The sequence below is a fragment of the Phalangium opilio genome, unplaced genomic scaffold (genome assembly GCF_054372755.1).
Source record: "Phalangium opilio isolate 3A_F unplaced genomic scaffold, DU_Popi_V2 ptg000662l_1, whole genome shotgun sequence".
Classification (NCBI taxonomy): domain Eukaryota; kingdom Metazoa; phylum Arthropoda; class Arachnida; order Opiliones; family Phalangiidae; genus Phalangium; species Phalangium opilio.
In genome coordinates this window covers 588906-614384 of record NW_028324246.1, presented here as the reverse complement: position 1 = coordinate 614384, position 25479 = coordinate 588906, and the positions used below count along the sequence as shown (strand labels likewise).

Here is a 25479-nt window from a genome sequence, read left to right as displayed (position 1 = left end):
GTAATGGTTAAGTGCATAGGGTCAATAAAACAAACCAAAGACTTAGTCTTAATTAATATTTAAAATACTTTATTTTCAATCAAGTAGAAAAAAATTAATGAAATTTACACACTGACGAACAAAACCTTTTAAATTACATTCTAAAACGCTAATACAAGCAAAACAGACAAGTTAAAATAAATCAGTAACTACAAACGCTTCTATTAGCAGTCTTTACGCTATTTCATTATTGGTTAAAGTTTCTGCCTTTATGTCCTTTAACTCCTCAAGCAACTCCGTCTCATTCATTGACGAATCAGTATACGAGATGGTAGAGTAAGATTCCTCAAGCGGGGACATAGACAAATCCTTAAGAACAGTTTATCAGTTAAATACATAGACTAACGAAATAACATTACCGCTAAAGACGAATAGAAATATTACCGGATCGTAATCATGGTCCTGGGATGAATGGTACGAATCGTCTGGATTTTGTAACAGCAATTTTTTGACATAGTTCGGACTTGTGAATCTATATCTATCAGGGGTTACTGGGCCGACAAACAAATTATAAATCTGATTGACACCATCGGTAATGCTGTTAGGAACTGGCAAATCCTAAGAGCATAGTATTAATTGTATAACAACCTAGGTCTAATGTCCTGTGGTTAGGTTAACAAGACTTACGTAACGGGGCTGCTTTGGATTAGGTTGCTGCGTAGTTTCATCCAGTTCCACTTCATCTTTATGTTCATCAATGGTTTCCAGTGTTGGCCTTTGATACCAGTTACCTTTTATCATGAACTTGAGGTTCCGACGAGAACGCCGTAGAAATTTTAACTGTAATTAGAAAAGAAACGTAATTAGTGCGGTGCGGTTTTATAGAAGTAGATCATTCTACGCAATTACATGTATGTACAAGGCGTATTGGACCCTCCCAAGTATTTTCAGTGTCATCAGCAACGGTTTCTTCATTAGAGAGTAGCGAAGCTCATTGTATATAACCAAGTTTGAACCATGTTCACTTTGATTGGATTCATCTGAAGAAAAAGAATTAAAGTTAGATTAATAACTTTTAAAAAAATTGAAACCATACAAGCTAACAAAACTTTGTACACAAAAAATTTATCGCAGACGCTTGGAAATTATCGACGGGTTCCCTAATGTGAACTTGCATCGTAGATCTGACATTTGATACACTAGAAACCGCACTGCTTATGAAACTTCTTCCAGAATTCAAGACGCCCGTGTCCTCGATGGTACTCATGGTGACGTTGAAGACTTTATTAACCACGTTATGAACTCTACGGCTACCAGGAAGATACTGGCAAAAACTGAAAATCTTCCCTACGGTCCTGTTTTGAGGAAGGTAGGACAGGATATCGTATCTGCTGTCGTCAATGAGTTCATACGTCATGTTGTTTCGGGATTCGTCCTCTACTGTGTCATCGACGGTTTCCTGATCTGCCAAATACCCAGAGGCCGATACCAATGATTCCTGATCTTCGCGGATTGGTGAAGGAGGATCTAAGAATAGCATTATTACAAAAAAGAAAGAACTGGGTTCGCGAAAGAATTTTAACTTTGTAAATGAAAATACGTGTGTTTATTGTTTATATAATGATAACAGGGATCAGTTGCTCTTGGAAAGTTTGTTTTTTTTTACGTATTTTTTTGCTGGCAAAATTGATACTGTTTACATTACCACTTTCCTAAAAAAATATCAATTCACTCAAATTTTTAAGTTCACCAATGGTGACCGGAAGATAATAAATTATCATTTTTGAAACGGGGGGGGGGACGCTACATATGTTTTGCTCATTTCCATATTTCCGTTATAGAGGCTCGGTGGTTTTCTCAATAACGAAGAGTTAACTGAACTATATCATAGTGGAATATTTATAGACCGAGTAGTGTCAGAAGCCCTATTGTTTGAGAAAATAAATGTTGAACACATCAAGTTTCCGCTAAAGGGTGATAGCATAAGTTCATAAGATATGTTCCATAGGTTTGTCACTGGTTACTGAGAGCATGTCATGAATTGACGTGGGTGAAACGTCATTGATTCTCGTAAAGCGACGACTGGTAAGGCGCTGTCAAAGACTTAGTACAGACTAAATAGGAAGATTGACTGAAAAACCGCGTGTAGTCAAATCTCGCTTGTCGTTCTCAAAACTGCTCTCATTAAGTTTCTGGCATTACAAAGTATAGGTAGTAGGGAAAATATCTTAAAATTTTATGTTAAAACTAATAGATTTTTGTGGTTGGATAGAAAAAAGCAGGGGTATCATGCATTGAAAGGATTCTGTTGTATCTCTCGTATAAGTTGGGAACTGAAAATAATAGGTTTTTTCGTATATAACTTAACCTAATCTGCGGGAACCAAGACAGACCAGATCAAATCGTAGTTTTTGAAAATGTCTATTTAGGGACAGCAAATAATTTAACCTCTATTGTTATTATTATAATTAATATACGCTGAGCATATTGTGTCATGCAAAAAGACATCTTGCCTACTTCATCAGTTAAAATTATGCACGCATTGCTGTTATGAGAGGCCAGTAGAGAATAAACAAGCTAAATGGAACCATGGACTATTACACTGGCCGCTCAAGTAGGCGTCAGTAGTGGCCTACTTGAGAGGCCAGTAGAGAATAAACAAGCTAAATGGAACCATGGACTATTACACTGGCCGCTCAAGTAGGCGTCAGTAGTGGCCTACTTGAGAGGCCAGTAGAGAATAAACAAGCTAAATGGAACCATGGACTATTACACTGGCCGCTCAAGTAGGCGTCAGTAGTGGCCTACTTGAGAGGCCAGTAGAGAATAAACAAGCTAAATGGAACCATGGACTATTACACTGGCCGCTCAAGTAGGCGTCAGTAGTGGCCTACTTGAGAGGCCAGTAGAGAATAAACAAGCTAAATGGAACCATGGACTATTACACTGGCCGCTCAAGTAGGCGTCAGTAGTGGCCTACTTGAGAGGCCAGTAGAGAATAAACAAGCTAAATGGAACCATGGACTATTACACTGGCCGCTCAAGTAGGCGTCAGTAGTGGCCTACTTGAGAGGCCAGTAGAGAATAAACAAGCTAAATGGAACCATGGACTATTACACTGGCCGCTCAAGTAGGCGTCAGTAGTGGCCTACTTGAGAGGCCAGTAGAGAATAAACAAGCTAAATGGAACCATGGACTATTACACTGGCCGCTCAAGTAGGCGTCAGTAGTGGCCTACTTGAGAGGCCAGTAGAGAATAAACAAGCTAAATGGAACCATGGACTATTACACTGGCCGCTCAAGTAGGCGTCAGTAGTGGCCTACTTGAGAGGCCAGTAGAGAATAAACAAGCTAAATGGAACCATGGACTATTACACTGGCCGCTCAAGTAGGCGTCAGTAGTGGCCTACTTGAGAGGCCAGTAGAGAATAAACAAGCTAAATGGAACCATGGACTATTACACTGGCCGCTCAAGTAGGCGTCAGTAGTGGCCTACTTGAGAGGCCAGTAGAGAATAAACAAGCTAAATGGAACCATGGACTATTACACTGGCCGCTCAAGTAGGCGTCAGTAGTGGCCTACTTGAGAGGCCAGTAGAGAATAAACAAGCTATAGGCGAACACCGTGAAAATATAACGCGTAAAAGATGATGATTTCTATATCATGATTGTAATCATGTTGTAATTGTATTCGAACAGTCTTGATTTCGCGAATATCTTCGTGAATCAATCTGTCTGATCTAATTTATTCTTATCGAAGAAGAAGATTTAGGTAGTTCAAATGTAAATAGTCGTAATCATTTTTGCAAACAGCTACATTCAGCAATTTTCAGAGGGATTCGAAGAAATCCAGGAAAGAAATTGGCTGACTTGTAAGAAGGCTTACGGGCAAAAATCCTTCCAATCCAATTTATTTTCTCTGGGAAGAGAAAAATTATAAAACAAGATTGGTAAGTCCAGAATAATACTATTATCACCTTGGTCAATTTTTACCTGAAAGGTACGTTTGTATCAACCCTTTTCTTCCCTATTTTAATAATAGATTTTCACTCTGGTCTACGGTTTTACACTCCTACTTTTTATCGATTAAGTAGGCCTATACCAACCCCAAAAACCCAGTCTTTAGAACCGTTAACTAGTATAGTTTCATTTCCTTAAAGAATTATTATTAATTTCATTGTTGCGATGTTCACTAACCACAACTGTATCTATGGGCAAAAGTGTATAGATATAAAAACAAAAAGTATACTTCATTAACAATTCCCTGACTTTTGTCGACATGTAAACTGAGAAGCTAACTACCCTTCGCTCAACCGCCTACAGGAACTGACCAATCAGGGAAGAGCTTCTTGGCGTCATAGGTTTAAAGAAAGTAGTACATGATGATACGTTAGTTTTTGGTACTAGAGCTAGCAACTACTAATTTATGAGCCTATTCACGGCTTGATCCCTGTGCCACGATCGGGAAGGTAATCATACGCAGAAGGGCGTCGTCGCTATTCTGGGATAAAGGAGGGCTTCTCATACTACAAGGCGCGAACAAGTTTCAAGGAAGTTTACTTTTTGTTTTTATATCTATATACTTTTGATATAGGTAAATCTTTGGGGATCTCTAAACTGAAGCAAATTTAAATGTAATGCTATCGGTTATTTTGTACCTAACAAAACCTAACATTTGACCTTTAGCAACTTGCTAAATACAGCTGCGAAACAAAACGTACGTATTGAGAATCATTGTATGAGGCGGCTTATGTTACTTCTGACTTTAAATGTTTGTCCCTTCACCCTCATTAAATACACATTACATATTTTTTATCCTCTTTAACATTTCATTTCATTTGAATTAGTTTTGTAGTTTCTGAGGAAACAGTGTCAGATTCTAGTAAATACGAAGAAACATCCCTAACTCTTCGCTTCAATAACGCAACTTTTGGGTTACTTTATAATAGTCTCACCTACAGCCTATCATAGGAATGGGCCTTAAAGAAGTTCGACTTAATAGGTCCGAGAAGCTTCTATGCTGGAGGGCCCCAAGCTATAGTCGAGGCCTGGAAGAGCGATATAACAAGAGTTTTCGTCAGTTGCTCCTTTTGACCGATACTTAACGGTGCATGCGTAATGTAGAACGCGAGTTTCGCCGTCTACGAGTCGTCTCGCTCATCGATCGGCTAGGGCAAAGTGAACTGACAGGACTCCAAGCTTCAGTCCTCAGCTTTTCATTCCGCCATTGCAGGCCTTCGAGATAGATCTTCTCGGAGCGAGCACAGGTGCTAAAAACGGAAGCATTCCTCTTCCGGTTTCCAAGCGGTCGAGGACCTGATAGAAGATTCTTCCTGGGAGGAAATTACACAGAGCGCATCTCTCTTATAGCGAGATATCTGGAAAAGAGCGTGATAAAGCCATGCTGATACCCTGGCACGAGTCGCCGAGAGGTTCATATAAGCAACTCTAAAGATATATTTTTCAATATGGACAATGATATGTTACAGGTAAAACTGTGTTTACTTAGCGAGCTAGTTTTTGCATGAATAGATGTTATGAGGTCAGATCAACTGTGGAATTGTTGCAAACGCTATATTTTAGTTTAGTTAATTTTATGATCGGTTAAGAACCTAATTGAAGGCCAAAATTCAAAAATTTCATGTGTTGCCTGAGATATTTAAGGTCAAAGGTCACCCCATGTCGAAATCGAAATGACGCATTTGTCGTGCGAAGCTCAGAGTGGAAAGTAGTTGTTTTAAGTATAACAAACATTTCCGTTTGAATTGGCTTTTAGTGGCCTTAAGGTGGACGAGTGCCCCAAACTTATTTTCAAAAGTAGGAATAATAAATGCAATTCATTTCGAAATAGACGTTGTGAGATGCGGTTCAAGTTGTACGCATACCATATCTAGTCTATTTAAGCTATTAGAGTTATGGACATACCCTTCAAGACTTGATTCTGCTATAAATGTATTAGTGTGACACAAACAGAAAACGTGAGTAAGTAGCCCCTCGTTGCGAAGCTTAACAGTACTAAAATGATTACCCGTAATTTATTTATGCTATAATTGTAATAGTGCGTCACAAACAAAAAACCTGAGTAACATTTCGATGCACCACAGGGTACTATATACTTTCTGTTGCTTTTAGAATTCTCGATTTCTGGAGAAATACACGTAACTTTTAATAATAAACACCGTCTTAAGACCATTCTAAAAATAACGTCAGTATTTACTTGCTATTGTATTTTAAAATTCCCCACGATTTCTATGAATGTTGAAATAGGGGAGAGGTATTGAAAGTGCGAAATCCTTATTGTCAACGGGTAAGAGACATTTGAAAGGGAATAGGACAGCTTCCATTTAAATTAAGGTAATACCACAATCCTCTCTCTCTCGCTTTAAATATATCGAGCAAACGTATAATCAAGTTCACAATGCTTAAACTTACTAGTACAATTAAATGCCATGATTAGACTTACTATTATAATCCCCTTCCTTTATAATACACGAACGAAAAATATCACATCACCACAATCCTCTCACTTCAATGACGAACGAAAACATTTTATACTGCCAAAAGCTTTACTCTGGGCACGACGCCTACGACCACAACAGAGCAGGTGAAACTAATAGCCACATCGTAGATGTTCATCATACGATGTGGCTAAAAAAGTATTTTTCTCTCATTTCTGACTTAAATCATTGCAATAAAATTTGAACGTCCATTTTTTGATGGTGGGTGTCATCAATCTACAGATTGCATTATACGTGCTTTTACCAATAACATTATCTGCCAAAATCCCATTGTTTACGATGTTTAAATAACATTATCTGCCAACATCCAATTGTTTAAAGTGATACATACTCTTCATAAATTTGACAAATTTTAGCAAAATTGCCTTCCCGAATGTTTCTGCCCTAAATAAAGACCCAGTAAAAAATAGGTATACCTTGTTGTAATTTGATTAATGAAAATGCGTACGTTGGATCATGTATTTGTTTAGAGACGTCAGTCGGTATATTACCGGCCAACTTAAAAGTATACCGTAATTTTAATTTGGTATATTACAAGCAATACAAAATAATTTATGTTAAAGATTATTATTTATGGCGTCACAGAATCTTTGGGGATAGACTCTTACCGTATTCAAATTACTAGAAAATAAGTAGGCCTACTGACCAAACGGTTTATTCCAAATTTGAATCGATAAATTTAAGGTGATTTCACATCTCTATACCTACTATCAGAAGTGGTATGAGACTAGAAGTGAAGGGCTCTAGCATTGATAGTAGATCCTGGCACTAGTGAACAAATTTGAGGATTTTATGCCACCGCTTCCATCGCGGAGAGAAAAAAATTGGTCGAGTTCCAAAAACATTTCTTACCCCCTTCCCCTCAACCTAAAGCGGCGAAACACGGACCCGGCTCTTGAATCTAGTTCGGCCGTCTACCACCGCGAGCGTCTCACGTTTAGGAGGGAAAATTCTGAAACCGCCACTAGAGGGCCAACCGTTTGTGTTTTATCAAGTCTTTTCACTAATGCCGAGTGAAGAATTTGGTTAGCTCAATACTTCTAGTATCATACCACTTCTGCTACTATAGATAAACCAACTTTTAATGAAAAACACTCCTTTGAATATTGGTTAATTTTATATGAAAACTGAATATTTCAGAGCCGCGCATTTAACGTTAACTAAAATAATTTTTAATTTGAAAAAAATAAATAGTAAACAGTAAAATATCTCGGAATATAAATGGTCTCTTCATAAATACTTTGCGAGACAGCAAAAACCGCGTCGTTCTATCAACTAGCTCTTCTGGGTTAGGGTTTTATCTTGATTTCGGTAAACCAGCTCCACGGACTTTATCGATTAGCAAAAGCCATATCTCTTTTTCTTAATTTAGAAAATTGTTCCTTTCTGTCATGTACGAAGTTTATTTCATTGTTTTTCTTTCTCCGAGCGAGCAAAGCGAGGGGCTAATCACTCTCAAATTCTCTTTACATCGATTTCGGGTTAGGTGTAATCATTTTAGTATTCTAAATGGTAATGTTTTTAAAGATCGCTTTAGTGCAGGCAAAAGTACATCGTGTACACCGATTACACAAAGTGATTGGCCCCTCGGAGCAATGCCACAGTGTCATATTTCTAGACCATGAAAGGCGCTTTTCAAAATGGGGGTACGCAATATCGTCTGCATGATATAGGGTTAAGACGGAACATCCGGTATGTTGGCCCAAAGACGGTAGATAGGGCTACACGTCACCAGTCCACAAAAGTTCTTTTGTTTGAAGCCATATCTAACTTCTTGAAACCCAGACACCGGTCAAACGCCAGACCAAGAAGCGATATCTAGTTTACTAGGGAGAAGGTATAAGATGCCTAAGTATTCGCGTGCCATAGTCCCAGTCCCCCTTTCAAAATACAAGGGGGGACGTAAAGGGAGGCAGGGCTATTTCGCCTATCCTCAGTCGGAAAATAGGTAATTTTCGTCATTCGCGTCGCGCTGACGTAAGTTTTCAAGAACCAATGAGATGCTCGTTGTAATTTAGAGGCGGGGATTATCTCCGGACCTACGTTTGGACTGTAGCGAAAGCTAGAAGTGTGGCGAATTTGAACTTCTCCCTAGTAAACTAGATATCGCTTCTTGGCCAAACTATATTTTAGCCCCGAATTTGGAAAGGGTCTGTTTCAGATATTGTTGACAGAGAATGTGTATATGAAATTCAACAGCCATAAGTTTAATGAGTTATTACTAATAAAAATATATAGTGTAATTATATCTCTTTACAGGGTTGTTTACGTGCTGCGGTTATTGCCTTAGATCCTAAACTAGCAAAAAGCCTGATTGAAAAAGGTGCTGATGCTTCGGCAATAAATCAGGTACTGTATTGTCAGTCATTTTTTCAATTTTAATGTTTATTCATATCAGGCCGGAGTAACATTTAAAGACCAATATGTTAGTGAAATGATTACTGCCCATTTAATGTTATCTTCCCAAAATTCCAATGCAATCTTGAGTTAAACCGTATTGGAAGCCAAACCAAAATATGTTTCCGAAATGGGCAAAGCTTATACCAACAATTGATCTTTGCCATCTACAGATCATTGATAGCCAATAAACGCAAGGTTATTGAATTGAATTGAAATGAGCTTATTTTTAAATCCTTCATTACAACATGACCAAGTCACTTTTTACAGTTATGTAAAAGAGAAGTTATTGGCACCAATTTAAGCACGGCATGGTACATAAATTCGGGGGTTTCTGTCGACTAAATTATTCAAAATAGCAAGTATAGCGGATCTGCGGATGATGTATTAAGCCACAGCCTTTTCCGTCATTTCACCTCGAAATAAAAATAATATTTTTGCTAGACGGAAGAAAAACTCTCTACGTAAAAACAAAGTATTTCTGGTGCTATTTATAATGACAATGGGTGTGTCTAGAAAACTTACGGGCGGAAGTCAAAACCATCGATCTATAATTTGTTTCCTTTTCTCTGCGCGCAATAATAATAGGCATAATCCTAACGCAATTATTAATTCGTGGCCCAATCAGACTATTTGATTTAGACGACTTTGTTTCATCGACATTTGAATGAAATAGGTTTTTTAGGGCGTTTTAAAATGATTAATCAGCTCCTCGACCTAAATTTTAAACTTCTTAAATCATTGCGTTGAAATTTTTTTTAATTAAATGTCACAAACGATTTACAAAAAATCTGTCAATTTTGTCGTGGACATTTTTAGTTTCATAAATTGGACAGTAATTTCATTTTGAAAAGCGTCACATTTATACCCTATACAGGGTGTTTCTGACATTTTGCTGTCCGGGCCACAGTTTTCAAGTTATGTTTGGAGTATTTTACTGACGACCCTTTAAATTTAATTAAGTAACTGAAAGACAATGATTTCTAATTTAATTAAGGGGTAATCCCTAAAACACCCGTCAAATCATAAATCGAAATCAGTGACCCGGACTGCAAAAATGTCATAAAACATTTTCAACTCAAAATCACCCAAAGAACAAACCCTTAATTAATGATAGATCTTATCAGAAACACCCTGCATATCACAAATTAAAAATAAATTTTCGAAACTCCATTTTTTTTGGTTTATCAAAAGTGACAATTACTTCGTTTACCATTTCAGAATGGGCAATCTCTACTACACTTGTCAGTAATTTGTGATACAACTGGGTACGAAAATAAATTATTAGCCCAAAAGGAAATGGTTTACGTTTTGTGTGATTATGGAACAAATATTGACGCCGTGGACGATGTAAGTTATACTACAATAACTTCATTTCATGTTAAACCATGAATAACCGTGTAATTTTTAATTAGTTAGGGTGCACGGCTCTTGAAATCGCTGCTATGCGGAAAAACGCCTTATTATGTGATGTCCTCTTGCAGTGCGGTGCTGATATGCATTTACAAACAAGTGTAAGTACTTATATTTGTCTACTCAAACTTTTATTTCAGATACGTCGAAATTTTCAAAAAAAAAAAAATACCTATGCTACGTAGTATTGCCCTGGGTGTTTTAAGCAGGGAGAAAAAATTTTAAGAAAATAGCCGCTCCAAATTCGCTTTAAGTTGGTTCGTTAAAAAAAATTCAAACTCTGAAGTATCAGTAAGGATGATGGGGGAGTAGGGGAAGTCTGAGAGAAATAGGCGCGCTAACTGTGGAACAGTTTAGGTCCGGTGCGACGCTAGAAATGGGGGAGGAATACTCGGAAAAATGGCGGGCAGTCTACTTCAGACGAATCACGCTGACCGCCCTCCATTTTTCCGAGTATTCCTCCCCCATTTCTAGCGTCGCACCGGACCTAAACAGTTCCACAGTTAGCCCGCCCATTTTCCTCAGATTTCACATCCTCCCGTCGGGCCCTCATCATCCTTGGTATCACTTTCGTTCACACTTAACTTTGGAAGCGTTTTCGAATCGCTTAATTCGAACCGGTTTCCCGTTCATCTGTATGTGAACATGGATATATTGTATGCACATGTTATAAAGCGTAAAATCAAGGATGATTAAGCGTGGAGTGAATATAACTCATCATATAATTTTAAAAGCGAGAATAAATAAGAATAACATGGGAATTAGACTTCTGAGATGTAAGGATTGAATATACCTGTTTAAAATCGAACATCAGTCTGGCTATCTTTAATCAATCTAAAATATTGATAAACTAACGCGGAAAAAATGTTCCCTACTTATTGGGAAAATTGATATTAATCGAATGCATATTCGTATATCCAGGGACTACAATTTTTTTTATCAAGTTAAGCCTTGTATTTGTAAAAGGTCCATTATTTTTCTCAGATGAGTTCCATCCCCACATTAAAGAGATTTACGGTAAAAAACGTTTTATGCCTTCGTAGCGAAATATTTAGTCTACCAAGACCATGATCAGTATTCAGTACAGTGTAAACCCCGATTTCTTAAAATTTAGTCTCCAATTTTTCTTACCTCTCTAGCTTTGATCTAATTGATCCTACAACTGAGATGGACTCTATCAAAGGAGCTTAGAAACAAATCGATGTACCCTCACTATATAATTTAGTTCGCAATTTCGCAAAGCTCGCTGTATTATGGTACGTGCTCGTACCATATTGGAATTTCCTTTACAATGAGAAAGTGTCATTAAATATTCATCCGCCATACTTCCACTATGAAGCAAACTTAGATGTAAAAACTGTCCGAGATACTACTGTATTGAGTTAATGGATTTATAACTCGCTTGTCGGATTACAGACCCAAATTCTTTGCATTTTTATATTGGGGCGGTTTTCTTCATTTACTAAAGTACATCAAATTTAGCCAAAATATTTTTACATGACAATGTTAACGAAGGCTGTCTACCGTAAATTGAAAATCAATCAAAAGAGTGAGTGGTCCGGTTTCTGAGAGATAGTAAAGATTTGACCTTCGAAACTTCGCTGTCAAGGTCGGACGAGATCTGTTAAATAACAACCCACTCTCGTCACGTATATTACCATCACCAGGAATCCATAAACTAAAAGAAATCATTGTTCCCCCATATCTTTCATGTTAATTCCATACTGCCAGAAGTAAGATAAGGGACTAAAGAAGTATCGAGATAATCAAATTCTTCACTTGGCGAGCCGTGAAAGTGAATATTCTTGATAACACACCAACGGTTGGCCCTCTGGTAGCGGTTTCTCAATTTTCCCTCCAAAACGTGAGACGCTCGCGGTGGTAGACGACCGTGTCCGCGGCTATAGGTTGAGGGGAAGGGGTAGGAACTTTTTTTGGAACTCGACCAATTTTTTCTCTCTAGTGTAGGCGCGATAGAAGCGGCATAAATCCTCAAATTTGTTCACTAGTGCTAGGATCTATTACCAATACTAGAGGCTATGGTTCGAGGCATATAGGATAGGCATATAACGCATTTTATGTCACCAGTTTGGTTAATTATATTTACAAGCAATATAACATTTAATGGTCATCAAACATCGTAACGTCCTATAATATCTTGGTTTTTTAATTAAAGTCTTTAAATGGCAATTTTCCCAAGACAGGGGAAACAGTTCTAGAAAAGCTCTCGTCTTGGGAGATGGAAGATGACCCGGATGATGAGTTGGACGAAGTTCTTGAAGTTTTTAATAGATATAGCGTGAGTTGTCGCCATTGAGCTAATGTTCTACGTAATGTCTCTGGGCGTAACAACAAAGCGCAATCAATCTCTCCCTTTCTCCGTTAGCCACCCCCCCCCGGTGTTTGATACAACTAATAGATTACTGTCCTACGCCATTAGTGGAATGAACAGACCTATTTCAGAGATGAATAGACCATCTCGATGTAACCATAAGTTCATAAGATATGTTCCATAAGTTTGTCACTGGTTACAAACTGGAGCTTGTCATGAAGTGACGTAGGTCATAGATTTTCGTAAAGGGACGCCTATTGAGACGCTGTTAAAGGTTTAGTACAGACTTAATAGGAAGATGGACTGCAAAAACCGACCGAGTGTAGTCAATTCTCGTTTGTCGTTCTCGAACTAGCTCGAGCTGTAAGTCTCTAGCATTACGAAGTATGGGAAGTGTCATACTTATGGAGCATATCTTATAAACTTATGCTCAAGGGAAACGTGAATCACTCATTGGTTTGCACTATCCGGACTTCCTTACTTTCTGTACCGCCATGGACTGTTGTTACGTCTTCATCTTTTAACTCAAACGTCCCGATCACTACTCTAACAAACTAAAATATTCATACTTCTTTAGCCAGGATTATGGCAAGCTGTTGTTTCTAATAGTATAGCCAATGTTCGAAGATTAACGAATTTATGGTGCAAAGCGGATCTTGTTAAAGTAGGTTAAATAAAATATAATCTTTGGCGTTTTTGCAACACTTACTAACTGTAAATATAAAACATTTTTAAGGATGGAAAAACACTATGCGAAGCTGCCCTGGAAACAGGACATGAAGAAATTATTAGCCTTATTTTGGGAATTCAGGAAACAATGGTTCGTTATCAGCGTAAAAGTATTTGACTCTAACTAGAAATACTTGAATTCCAAAAGCAAAGCGAAACCAGGGATCCAATTAATTTTAGAAGCAGGAATAGAGAACCGTTAGCCATTACTTTAGTCCGGCTCATAGTCCAGTATAGAGCCCCTCTCTTCACCACCTAACGAAAATTTTAAATTATCTTATTGGCTCACTTAAACTACGTTTTGATGACGTTGCTGACGGGACGGCGAAAAATACGTAGTTTTTACCTCTGTCGCTATGACCCGCCTCTTCTTTCATACCATACCCCCCGTCCCGGAGAAGGGGGTCCGGGACTTTGACTCGCGCCCAGATTACTCTGTTCTCCATTCCTACTTCTAAAATTACATCTATCCCTGGTGAAACACAATAGAACGGCATTAAAAAAAAACTTGTTTAATGTGTTTTTTTATTATTATTTCAAGAAATTAGTTCATCACGTGTTAGCTGGAAACAGCGAAGCCGTCCATAAATTAGTGAGAGAATCTAAATCAAGGCTTCAGCTAGATATAAGGAACATGGTTGGAAATGGCAGTTGTTAATTAGCTTTCTTAGTTCTAATTGTAATATTCTTTGACTCAGAGTAATCAAGGAGCCCCGATATTATATTACGTCATTCAAAAGGGCGATCCGAGATTGACGAGCTTATTGATCGAGAATGAATGTAAAGTTTATACCATGATGAGAGACGAAGAAGGTGTACGTATAAATATAAATACATACAGCTATAAGTGTATAATACTTCTTTCAAGAGAGGTGTACCAGAAAGCTTGGTAATTGTAACATGATTCTTCCCAACATCATTTTACATTTGGAGTGCACAAGGTTACTAAATCGAATCACATACGCCATAAATAGTTCCCTCATCATTACTATATTAGCGCTTAACTATTTGATTTCCAAGGCGCATGCGCTTGTGGATTTTTGTCCGACGTCAAGACAATCAAGGTTTGTGGGTTGATTGTTGAAGATTTAGTACCAAACCATTATAGAATTCACCCTGTACGGTGCGATGCCCATCTGAAGTTTGATGATCAGGAGAGCAAACAAAAAGGGTGAGCCTGGGAGGAATCATGTTACATTTAAGAAGATACAGAGTGTAATGATTCCTAATTAGCTGAATGTATTCCTAACATTCCGGTGTGATCCTTGAAAAAATGACTGGGTAAATAAGTAAACAGTGTCGAACTAAATCTTTTTACAATTTGGCAGTTTGATTTACCGGTGCTCTTCACTGCCATCCGTCCAAACGTCAAAGCGGAAATAATAGACGCTTTACTTCCTCAGGGAAAACCATATCAAGAAGAGTTACTTTATAAATTACTTTACAAAGTAATTTTATTTTGAATTTTTGTGTTATGAATTAAGGAATTAGGTTTTCCTCTCATACTTTGAAAAATAGAAAAAATATTACAATATTTTCAGTCCAAAACCGTATTGGAAGTTGCTGTAGAAGAAATGGTATCTGAAGAGGTTTTAAAAATAATATTAGATCGAGGAGGACCGATGCTTTTAGCATCGAGAAACAAAGTATATTTAATTTCACAATACGTATACTCGAACTAATTCTGGACAATTATAAAAACTAAATATTATTATTGATGTTATTTTTCCAGTTTAATCAAACTGCCCGTGACTTGGCGGCATTTTTAGATTTAACGAAATACGTCAATATTATGGACAATGTAATTAACACCAAAATCCATGTGAAACCCGAGAACGTTCAATGATAAAAGTTCATAAGATATGTTCCAAAAGTTTGTTACTGGTTACTGAGAGTTTGTCATGAAGGGACGTAGGTGATACGTCCTATAGTCTCGTAAAGCGACTCCTGGTGATGCGCTGTCAAAGTCTTAGACTAGACTAAATAGGAAGACGGATTACAAAACCGAGTGTAGTCAATTCTCGCTTGTCGTTGTCGAACTAGCTCTCAGTAAGTCTCTACCATTACACTTATGGTAGTCACCGCCATATTGGCCAGTACAAAGGTCATAAAAACTCAAGGTGGCTATTTACACGTTCTCTGGTTTTATGTGGATATTTGTAAACATAAACCCTTTAAAATGTTATTCAACTGAAATCAATAACTTATAATGCAGACGGTACTCGAATGGATTACAAATCCAAATATTCATTCAAATCGTCTGAAGATTTTGGCGCTATGGAGTTACGATGGGATTAGAGATTTCCAAACAGAAGTATAAGATAATAACAGGGATAGATGTAATTTTAGAAGCAGGAATGGAGAACAGAGTAATCTGGGCGCGCGTCAAAGTCCCGGACCCCCTCACAGGGACGGGGGGATGAAAGAAGAGACGGACAGAGGTAAAAAGGAATTATGTATTTTTCGCCAACCCTTTCAACAACGCCATCAAAACGTACTTTAAGTGCCAATAAGATAATTAGGTGTTGGAGGCAGGGGCTTTATACTGGGCTAAGAGTCTGACTGAAGTTAATACAAAGCGTTCTCCATTCCTGCTTCTAAAATTACATCTATCCCTGATCATAATAAGCTCAAATATCTGAACAAATTTGTACGTTTAAACTTATTTTAGATGGAAAATGTTTTGGATGGCTCTACCGTGAAGTGTCTTCTTCAGATTGAACCATACCAGGCAAGATTGTGTTATCCAGTACCATCAGTTGTAATTTAAACATTAATCAATCAATTTTAGACGCAAATTAAAATGTTGTCCCTGGCGGCCGAATCAGGAAATCTGGAGACATTTGAAAGGCTATGCGAGTGGAAGGGAACCGGCGATTTTTTTGAAAGAAACTTAACCTGGCATAGTAGACCCAAAGTACATGCGTCTAAACGTCCATGGTCCTTTCAGCTAGAGGTCATAGCGCACTCCTATATCTCCCATGAAAAGTAAGAAAAAGATAAGTCACAAACTGTCAGACGGGTAAGAACTAAAAAGGGGGATTAGTCAGCAACTTCTCTCTGTAGCGCCATCTGCTCACGCAGTTCAGCGTCATTTGTGATTGCATCAAATGGTGAAAGGCTAGTAGCAACTTTAATTGCATTACGTATAATTTTTCAATATTTTTTTTTTATTTTTATATATTAATATACCCCTATTAGGCTATTACTAAATTGTTTTATTTAAGAAAAATTTATATATATTTTTACTTAAATCATTATAATTTAGAAAATTAGAGGGCGGTGTCTACCGAACTTGCTAGCGGAATGAGAAAAATTCTCCCTAATCCCCCATCCTTTGCGACGAAAAGTATTTCCTGGTTGTCGCTATGACCATCTACGTAAAAGGACCATGTACACTACAATGACTCAATTCATTTGAACCTTTATTGTTAAATTTTGCATGGTTATGTAGGGTGATGGTCTTCCACTTTTACATCGAGCTGTTTTGCACAATCAACCACATATCGTCGAGTTCATTCTAGCTCGCAAACCTCCTCAGGTTTCCATCGACAGTCTTCTGGATCAAGTAAGATAACATTCAGTAGTTTTAATCATCAAATTCAAAATGAAATTAAATTTGTTATTTTATTAGTACCATCGGACAGCTTTACATTATTGTTACGCACAGACAGACGCCGATGAAATCAGATCACTTTTACTAAATCAAGGGGCTTCGGAGCATACTTTGGACAAGGTAATTGAGGATGTTAAGAAATTAATTAATTAAGGTTATCACTATGCCTATAAGTCTTCGTTACTTCATTCACAGAATGGCTGCGAGCCTTTGGATTTTCGAGCGAAACAAGGAACTGCCAAAATGGAGGATCTTTTGGATAGAATGAGAAATAATGTAAGGAAAGGCGTTTATTTGGAATAAACAAATTCGGAAATTAAAAAAAGAGAAACCAACTCACAGGGGTGAGACCGCCATTGGGGTATTCTCCCTCTTGCCAAGAAGCTCCTCCAGAGACAGTGCGTGTTGGTTAGCTTAGCTCCCCGCGTGTTGTGAACTCGGGCTCCGTCTGGCGTTGTTTCTTGGCACAAGGGAGAATACCCCAATGGCGGTCTGGCCCCTGTGTGTTGGTTTCTCTGTTTGTAATTTCCGAAATAGTTGTTTAGACAATTTTGGTCATGTTTTCCGTTAAAATTAAATTATTTTGCAGTACTTTGCTTCTTTAATACCCCACACATTAAAATAACACGACTAGAAATACATTAAATTAGAGAATCTTATATAATTGCTTCCGCAAATTCTACATGCAGAAACCTTTCGCTTTCCAAGTTGGAATACATAAGTTTTCTCGACTATTGCTCGGTAGCTTCTCGGCCTTTTGGCTAAGATCATATGTAGTATCTGTTCTGATCAGCTTAATATCTGATCGGGTTCCATAGGAACTCGCGATATTAAACACATTTTTGAAAACTGGTGGAGTCTCTGGGGCTTGCCTCAACTTCACCACGGGTCGACCTGATATTGCACTTCCTTCAGCAATGGCCTATTCTCTTTATAACCAAAAATTAATACATTGCCGTGATAAACGGGAAAAAATGCCGCTGCGGAATGGTGTTGCTTGAAGGAGAGAGGGAAGGAGTGGCAAACACTATACAATTCCGTTATTGGAAAATTTCCCTAGTTCAGGGCTGCCAGCATGACGACTGTCTTTGAGAATGTATTTTCGTCTGCTAACAAACAGCAACGACCACAATGGGTCAGTTATTTCGACAATATAATGTTTAGAAATGTCTAAAAACAGTATTAGGGCTGCCTTCTGATATATATATATATATAATATTTGTCCGCATGGAGTTTCCTTCTTTAGGGGTCAAAATTTCCCTAGTCTGGCATCACTGTATAACTCCATTTCGCAGCGGCTTCTTTCTCATGTTTATCACGTCGTGTATTTATTTTTGGTTATTAAGAGAATGGGCCATTCCTGAAAGAAGTGCAATATCAGGTCGACCCGTGGTGAAGATGAGGCAAGCCTCAGAGACTCCACCAGTTTTCAAAAATCTGTTTAATATCGCGAGTTCCTATGGAACCCGATCAGATATTAAGCTGATCAGAACAGATACTACACATGATCTTAGCCAAAAGGCCGAGAAGCTACCGAGCACTAGTCGGGAAAACTTATGTATTCCAACTTGGAAAGCGAAAGGTTTCTGCATGTAGAATTTGCGGAAGCAATTATATAAGATTCTCTAATTTACTGTATTTCTAGTCGTGTTATTTTAATGCGTGGGGTATTAAAGAAGCAAAGTACTGAAAAATAATTTAAATTTAACGGAAAACATGACCAAAATTGTCTAAACAACTACTTCTATAGACAAATTCGGAAATTTGCGGAAACGAAAAGGACATCCCTGTTAGTCAAAATATGATCGATTTATTAATTTCAAATAAATAAAGAATCTTAGTCTTTCAATTGGGAATTCACACCTCGTAATTATTGTTAGAAAAATAAGCTTAACGTTTCACCAATGGTTGTAATCACTCAATTGTAAATCAGTTTTATTATTTTTATTGCGAATCAGGAATACTCCAGACCAGAACCGGACCCTTGGGGATCAGAAAGTGAAATTGATTCGAATGATTCCGCGAGTGACTTTAGTTTTTGGCGGCAAAACCAGCCAACGTGTCTAGGTGTTTACGATATTGGATGCAATTCTCATAGTCACGAACACAACACGTATTACAGATACCAAGATGACGATGATCATTCCGATGACGAAAGTTGGAAATGCACTATTTTGTAAAACAATTTGTTAAAGACCTTTTTGAATAAAGAAACAAACGCATCTCGTTTGAAAAATAAAAAAATATGTATTTTTTAGCTTTCAGAGCTTCTTTGGTAATGCAAGGAGGATGCATAAGTGGGGAGACTCGTTCTTGAAAAGGGGGAGGTAAAAAACGAGGGAGATACCACATACAGTTGCGCGTAACTTCGACGCACAAGCCGTCGCTCTCTTGCCGTGAGGGGTATCATGGTAACGGGGGAACGGCGCAGCACCGTTTTCGGAACGGGGGGACTACTTGCATTTCGTCTAACTCAGAGTCTCCCCACTTATACATTCTCCTTGGTACAGGGAGTTGATTATCAGCAGTGAGTGAGAACTTCCTCCTTGTTATCAGTCAGTCAGTCAGAACTTTCGCTTATATAGACGCAGATTATTAAGCAAAGGTTCTCGGGTCATCTAGTTAAATTATTTCGCTATATTTGCATACATAATACATAATTATATTGATCCAATTTCAAATCTCTTGCAAAGCGTGAATTACAGAAATCAATAATAATTTATTATGCAAAACTACAGATATTTTCCCAGATTTCATAAAAAAAATAATAATTGTCAGATATTTCTGAAATATACTTCTTAAGATTAACTTAATAAAGACACTAAAACTAAAGTAACGATTTTTTAAAATTTCTTCCTACAGATACCACTAGCGTACGGCGAGAAAGGTTTAGTTATTTTTGATGCTGTATAATACCATCCGAGCTGCTGACGTCGCGTTCCTTGGCCAAAAGAGCTCGCGTCTCTTTCGATATAGACTGCAATCTGCTATTTTACGTCCTAGTCTAAAAGGTCTTACGTATCAACACCTAGTGAGTATTACCTGGCCATCTAATTAACAACCGTACGTTTTTAAAACGGGTCAGACACTCCAACCCTTTTGAACGTTTAATTCTAAACTTCTAAGGCGTTGACAACGTCAGTGATATAAAAACAGGCTTCGCGCAGCATGCACGCTACTAACCTAGTTACCAAGGCTTGGCAAACGTACACGTATATATCCGTTAGTATATGGGGATATCATTAATTCCACTCTAACCGGAAGTGAAATCAAAAAACACATTAGGGCGCCGGGAAGTTTGAAATTTATAAAATAGATTTATAAATATTTGTCTACTCTAACGTTATGTTTTTCTAATACAATGACATTTTCGAATGAAGACTCGCATAGTTTACTCGAATAGATCCAAATTTCTCAAGCGATTAAAATGAAACAGTTCAACAAATATGCGTTTTGTTAAACTAGATGACATTATTTTAAAATTTTTTAGGCTCAAATGACTTAAAAAAAATCGGTAAAAATATTAAACTTCCATTTCAAAATATATTTTTAATCATCAAACATCAACATCTATATAAGTAAAGGTTCTACCTAAATGACTGATAATTGAAAGTCCAACCCAAACCGCTTTGCTGAAAATTTAAATTGTAGCAAAGTAGGCACTAGAAGTGATATCTAGTTTACTGGGGAGAAGGTAAAAATTCGCCACATTTCCAGCTTTATCTCCAGTCCAAACGTAGGTCCGGAATTAATCCCCGCCTCTGAATTACAACCAGCATCTCATTGGTTCTTGAAAACTCACGTCAGCGCGACGCGAATGACGAAAATTACCTATTTTCCGACTGAGGAGGTTTTTTCACCGAGAGGTGAAATAGGCCGGCTTCCTTCACGTCCCCCCTTGTATTTTGAAAGGGGGACTGGGACTATGGCGCGCGAATACTTTGGCATCTTATACCTTCTCCCTAGTAAACTAGATATCACTTCTTGGTAGGCACATGCTATAAAAGATTTTCCTATACGCGGCCATATTGAAAAATGGCGGCCAAAAATCTAATAAACCTTCTTTATGGAGTAACGTTCGCGCCTTTCAGCCGATTTCACTATTTACACTGGTTCCCAATGTCATACAGTCTGGCTTTATGGCTTTTGTTGTTCAATTTGCCGCCATGTTTTAAAATGGCCGCCCGACAAGTAATAAAAAGGTTCCAACGTTCGACGGACAACACCGGGTCTATTTGCACGAAACCAACACCTCAGTTATACCAGCGCACCAAATTGAATTATTAAGTTTAAACATTACTATTCCATAATAAGAGTTTAGTTTAAATAGGCCTCAATCTTAGGTTCTTTCCCTCGCGCTAAAAATCACCGCTAGTGGCGGTGCGAGTTGGCTAGTCTCCCCGTGTATAGTGTTGTCTCTTGCCACGAGGGAAATACCCTAATATGGTAGCCTCCCCTCCTGTGTGTTGCTTCTCGAACGGTCTATTCTGATTTTTCCAGAAACGATCACGTGACATATTCTTCTAACAAAATATGCTGGAGGAGATGCGCGTAAAAGGAGCTTTGTGATTAGGTTTATTTACTTTCCCCTTTCAAAGGCTTTCATTAATAAGACTCCCCCTATAGACCATTTCGGAAATTACATACGGAGAAACCAACACAAAGAGTGGAGGGCACCATCTTAGACGGAGCCCGAGGGGCTAACCAGCTCGCGCTGCCTCTAGTGGTGGTTCTTGGTGAGGGGGAGAATACCCCAATGGTGGCCTTACCCCTGTGTGTTGGTTTCTCTGTATGTAATTACTTAAATGGTCTCTAAAGACTCTCTTATGAGACCCGCATCCCCTGGATCGTTTCTTTCCTTTGGCCGCGCACAACTAGGAAAGTTGGTTCGAAATTTTGGATTGGATTGCTCTCTATTCAGTCACTCTCTCGCTTTTGAAGTATTCAGGGAAGCCTAGCTTCTGCACGGGGCTCGTATGGTAGCTGTTAAATTATTCATCACGTAACGGTTGTTAGCCGTAAGCTTTTCATTTCACATTTATTGTGTCACTCGCTCTATCTTACAATAGGGCATGGGTTTTAATACGCGATACAACCGTTCCTTGAATTTTGGGTCACGCACATAGTTACACTATAAGGAAAAGCAGCTTGCTTTGAGCTAAGAGAGAACCTTGAGAATAATTGTCTCGGTGATCGTCACGTTAAAACTAAGAACGAGACCAGAAGGGAAAGGGGTCAAATGTGTTTGGCACGAGCCGGAGCTAAAGTGTCCGTGAAACGGTGTAATACGCATTCATGAAGTGTCACTTTCATTACTGTTACCGTAAGTTTATGAGAAACATTCCATAAGTTCCTATACTTCGTAACTGGGAGCTAGTTCGAGAACGACAAGCGAGAATTGACTACACTCGGTTACTTTTGCAGCTCTCAGTAATTACCAGTGACAAACTTATGGAACATATCTTATGAACTTATGCTGTTACTTTTAAAGAAATGTTTCCTAAACGCTATTTCGTGATATTTTCGGATACATTTTAAAATTGACATAATATATGACGATTAGTTTATAACATATGTTCCTTAAGTATGACACTACCTATACTTCGTAATGAGAGCTAGTTCTTCTTCCTATTTAGTCCATACCAAGCCTTTGACGGCGCCTCACCAGGCGTTGCTCTACAATAATCTATGACGTTTCACCTACGTCACTTCATGACAATCTCTCAGTAACCATGCAGTGACAAACTTATCTTACAAACTTACATGACAATCTCTCAGCAACCAGTGACGAACTTATAGAACATATCTTACGAACTAATGATAAGACTGAAAAGAGGCTATGCCACGTTTTAGTTTTAAGACGGTATTGATATACAGTATAAAACAGGACTTTGTTTAACACCGGCTGTAAAGGGTAAAGTTAAATGTAGGAATTGTTCGAAAAATACTTCCCTAAAATTCCATTATTTAAGAAATTATATTAAAGGTTCGATATCACAGACACTTTAAACCAAATCTGCTTATTTCATATTTAGTATTCAGAAAGAAAAACGAACGATATGGTTTGTAGTTAGCTTAAGTAGCGAACAAGAACTTCCATATACGCTTTATTTCTCTTGTTTATTTTCTACTGACACAAAAAAAGCGAATGTCACCTTGAAATGTCAATGGAAAGAAAACCAAAGCGCATTGATACTGTGTAATAAATTCCGTATATAGATTTCAAAGTAGTCGGTAAAGATTGAACGAGAAATAATACTTTCGTTAGGCCTACATTTACAATGTATAAAATTGCTTGTCATAAAAATTAATATAAAACTGAAGAGGTAAATATTTAATTCATTGATGAGTTTTTTAAGCAATCTAGCGCGAAGATAACACTTTGAAATCAATCTAAAATTGCATCTATCCCTGAATCAACATAAATAGCTTCTTGCACGAAAAAAACAAACAAAAAACTTTTGGAAACTAACAAACTATAGTCATTATCATGGAAAACCGTTTCGAAATTAAACATCGGGCATTGCTTAGAAATGTCACGAACATTTAATGAGTGCCACTGAGGCACGGGTGGTAGAATTTTCGTCCTGAAAATAGAGGCAATTTAGAAAAGTTTTATTTTTATTTTTCTCAAAGCTAAGCTTAAGACTTAGACTCGCGAACTCGCGAGAAACTGTAGCCTGCGATATAGTTCCCATGCATTACGTTTTTTGCTGTTTTATATTCTAAGCTGGCAGACGCTATTTCGTCGTCGTCGAATCTAGACTATTGACGAAAACAGAAACCCAAGCGAAGCTAGTGTTCGACAAGAGAGTCAAACGCACGCTATCGCTTCATGAAAAGATAACTAGTTAAAACAAGTTCGACAAATTCAAAAGAACACTCTCCACTTCGTTGCGTAAAATTTTATTTAGGTATAATTGAATATAAGTAGTAGATATGTATAGTAAAAGTAGTAGACATGTATAGTGGATGTAGTAGACATTTATGTTAGATGCAGTAGACATGCATAGTAGAAGTAATAGACACGTATGGTAGAAGTAGTAGACGTGTATGATGGAAGTAGTAGACATTATAATGGATGTAGTAGACATGTATAGTGGATGTAGTAGACATTTATATTTGATGTAGTAGATATGTATAGTAGAAGTAATAAACATGTATAGTAGAAGTTATAGACATGTATAGTAGAAGTAGTAGACATGTATTGTAGAAGTAGTAGACATATATAGTAGAATAGAAGAAATAGACATATTTAGTAGAATAGAAGAAATAGACACGTATAGTAGAATAGGAGAAGACACGTATAGGAGAATAGAGGTAGTAGACATAGAAGAATAGGAGTAGAAATAACATTTAAGCATAAATAGAGTGTAAATAATAATAGAAACCAAGTCTATCAAAATTAAATAGAACTATTGAACATAGAGATATGAATCCAAATTTCCTTGTTATACTTTAGAGAACACTATAAAAGTTGCGTTTGACGGTATACCCTCTATTTCCATTTTGGCTTTCTCTCATTAAGGCCTAAAAGTATAATTAAGTTAGGGTAATGTGAGCTTTCCAGTTGGAAACTTTATTTTAGCTACGGCGAGAAGAGGGGAATGCTATAAAAGGACTGAATTTAAATTAAAATTTACTAAAGTTTTGAGAGACTTCAAAGAGCTATTATCTTATAGCGTTACGTATGTCTTATAAGCCTGTTAGGAAATATATTCTCTTCACCACACTGATGTTCAGAGAGATGCAACCATTCAGGACATTTATTATGTACGTTCGTTACTGTCATTTTAAAGTTGATTGATAATGAAGAATGTCTCTTGGGACTCGGGAGATGCTTATAATCAGGCTAATAGTGATCTAGTCAGCGTTAATTACGCTAAAACTTAAGGTTCATAATTTATTCATGAGAGTAATTCATCTTGATAGCTTTTCTAAACCTAAGTCTTCATGAATTTTAATCATAATATCGTAAAATCATAAGATATGTTCCATAAGTTTATCAATGGTTTCTGAGAGCTTGTAATGAACTGATGTAGGTGAGACGTGATAAATTCCCGTAAAGCGACGCTTGGTGGGGCGCTGTCAAAGGCTTAGCATATAGACCAAATAGGAAGATGAACTGCAAAAAATGAGTGTAGTCAATTCTCGCTTGTCGTTCTCGAACTAGTTCGACCTGTGCTTACAGCTCTAGCATTACGAAGTATAGGTAGTGTCATACTTATGGAACATAACTTATAAACTTATGATAATAATTATGGATTCAATCGAAATTGGTTCCTCATCTCGCAAATTTAACTAGAAACTAGAACTTAATTTTATCAAGGCTAATGAAATTAAAGATTGATCTTAGATAAAGGTTTAAAATTATCATAATCCAATTAGATTGAGTTAGCCTATCTTTTCATCAGATTAAGCGAAGCCAATGTGGAATAAATGTGATCTATATTGGAAATTTGTTGCAAACAAAGTTTAAAGTGTTAGTGACATAAT

At 37.5% G+C, this 25479-nt stretch overlaps 3 protein-coding genes, 1 long non-coding RNA gene and 2 other non-coding genes across 13 annotated transcripts in view; 3 read left to right on the top strand and 3 right to left on the bottom strand.

Annotated features, from left to right (window-relative positions):
* Positions 1-42: 42 nt before the first annotated feature.
* LOC149588185 (uncharacterized) lies at positions 43-10022 on the bottom strand. Of its 3 annotated transcripts, none has more exons than XM_089863025.1 (6): positions 9995-10022; positions 1096-1506; positions 889-1019; positions 667-819; positions 424-597; positions 43-348 (listed from the first exon to the last, which is right to left on the bottom strand). In XM_089863025.1, the coding sequence occupies exons 2-6, from the start codon at positions 1394-1396 to the stop codon at positions 214-216; spliced, it is 894 nt and encodes a 297-aa protein (XP_089719151.1). In that variant the 5' UTR covers positions 1397-1506; positions 9995-10022; the 3' UTR covers positions 43-213. The 3 variants fall into 3 exon arrangements, with proteins under 3 accessions (XP_089719151.1, XP_089719150.1, XP_089719149.1); XM_089863024.1 differs by lacking the exon at positions 9995-10022 and adding an exon at positions 1580-2417; XM_089863023.1 differs by lacking the exon at positions 9995-10022 and having other exon boundaries at positions 1096-2417.
* On the top strand, positions 3679-19262 carry LOC149588182 (uncharacterized). 4 transcript variants are annotated; one of them, XM_089863016.1, is made up of 19 exons: positions 3688-5467; positions 8756-8845; positions 10115-10243; positions 10309-10407; positions 12507-12605; positions 13216-13302; positions 13375-13458; positions 13909-14004; positions 14066-14182; positions 14696-14815; positions 14909-15013; positions 15100-15168; positions 15583-15681; positions 16039-16098; positions 16159-16284; positions 16822-16935; positions 17002-17103; positions 17179-17259; positions 18942-19262. In XM_089863016.1, exons 1-19 carry the CDS (start codon positions 5447-5449, stop codon positions 19161-19163), a joined length of 1920 nt encoding a protein of 639 aa, XP_089719142.1. In that variant the 5' UTR covers positions 3688-5446; the 3' UTR covers positions 19164-19262. The 4 variants fall into 4 exon arrangements, with proteins under 4 accessions (XP_089719143.1, XP_089719145.1, XP_089719142.1 ...); XM_089863019.1 differs by lacking the exons at positions 17179-17259; positions 18942-19262 and having other exon boundaries at positions 3682-5467; positions 16159-16355; XM_089863017.1 differs by lacking the exons at positions 16822-16935; positions 17002-17103; positions 17179-17259; positions 18942-19262 and adding an exon at positions 16434-16813 and having other exon boundaries at positions 3679-5467; positions 16159-16355.
* Positions 17725-17914, top strand: LOC149588184 (U2 spliceosomal RNA). Its single transcript, XR_016380050.1, has one exon. It is a non-coding gene; the product is annotated as a U2 spliceosomal RNA (small nuclear RNA).
* LOC149588183 (U2 spliceosomal RNA) lies at positions 18328-18517 on the bottom strand. Its single transcript, XR_016380049.1, has one exon. It is a non-coding gene; the product is annotated as a U2 spliceosomal RNA (small nuclear RNA).
* LOC149588181 (uncharacterized) lies at positions 18774-20025 on the bottom strand. The gene is made up of 2 exons (XR_016380025.1): positions 19900-20025; positions 18774-19152 (listed from the first exon to the last, which is right to left on the bottom strand). It is a non-coding gene; the product is annotated as an uncharacterized LOC149588181 (long non-coding RNA).
* The window catches only part of Naam (Nicotinamide amidase), an 18129-nt gene continuing 12040 nt past the window's right edge, over positions 19391-25479 (top strand). Inside the window, exons 1-2 of one of the 3 annotated variants that reach the window (XM_089863021.1) lie at positions 19391-19510; positions 19846-20014. In XM_089863021.1, the coding sequence (XP_089719147.1) occupies positions 19886-20014 (129 nt within the window). In that variant the 5' untranslated portion in view covers positions 19391-19510; positions 19846-19885. Of the gene's footprint in view, positions 19511-19664; positions 19757-19845; positions 20015-25479 lie in introns of those variants that run through there. The other 2 variants (XM_089863022.1, XM_089863020.1) reach the window with 2 other exon arrangements.

Coding starts and splice junctions, on each gene's coding strand:
- LOC149588182 (XM_089863016.1), top strand. CDS start 5,447: ATGGACAATGATATGTTACAG. Junction 13,459..13,908: donor TGGGAATTCAGGAAACAATG/GTTCGTTATCAG, acceptor TATTATTTCAAG/AAATTAGTTCATCACGTGTT. Junction 15,014..15,099: donor TTTTAGCATCGAGAAACAAA/GTATATTTAATT, acceptor TTATTTTTCCAG/TTTAATCAAACTGCCCGTGA.
- LOC149588185 (XM_089863023.1), bottom strand. CDS start 1,519: ATGCTATTCTTAGATCCTCCTTCACCAATCCGCGAAGATCAGGAATCA. Junction 598..666: donor ATCCAAAGCAGCCCCGTTAC/GTAAGTCTTGTT, acceptor CTATGCTCTTAG/GATTTGCCAGTTCCTAACAG. Junction 349..423: donor AGGACCATGATTACGATCCG/GTAATATTTCTA, acceptor ACTGTTCTTAAG/GATTTGTCTATGTCCCCGCT.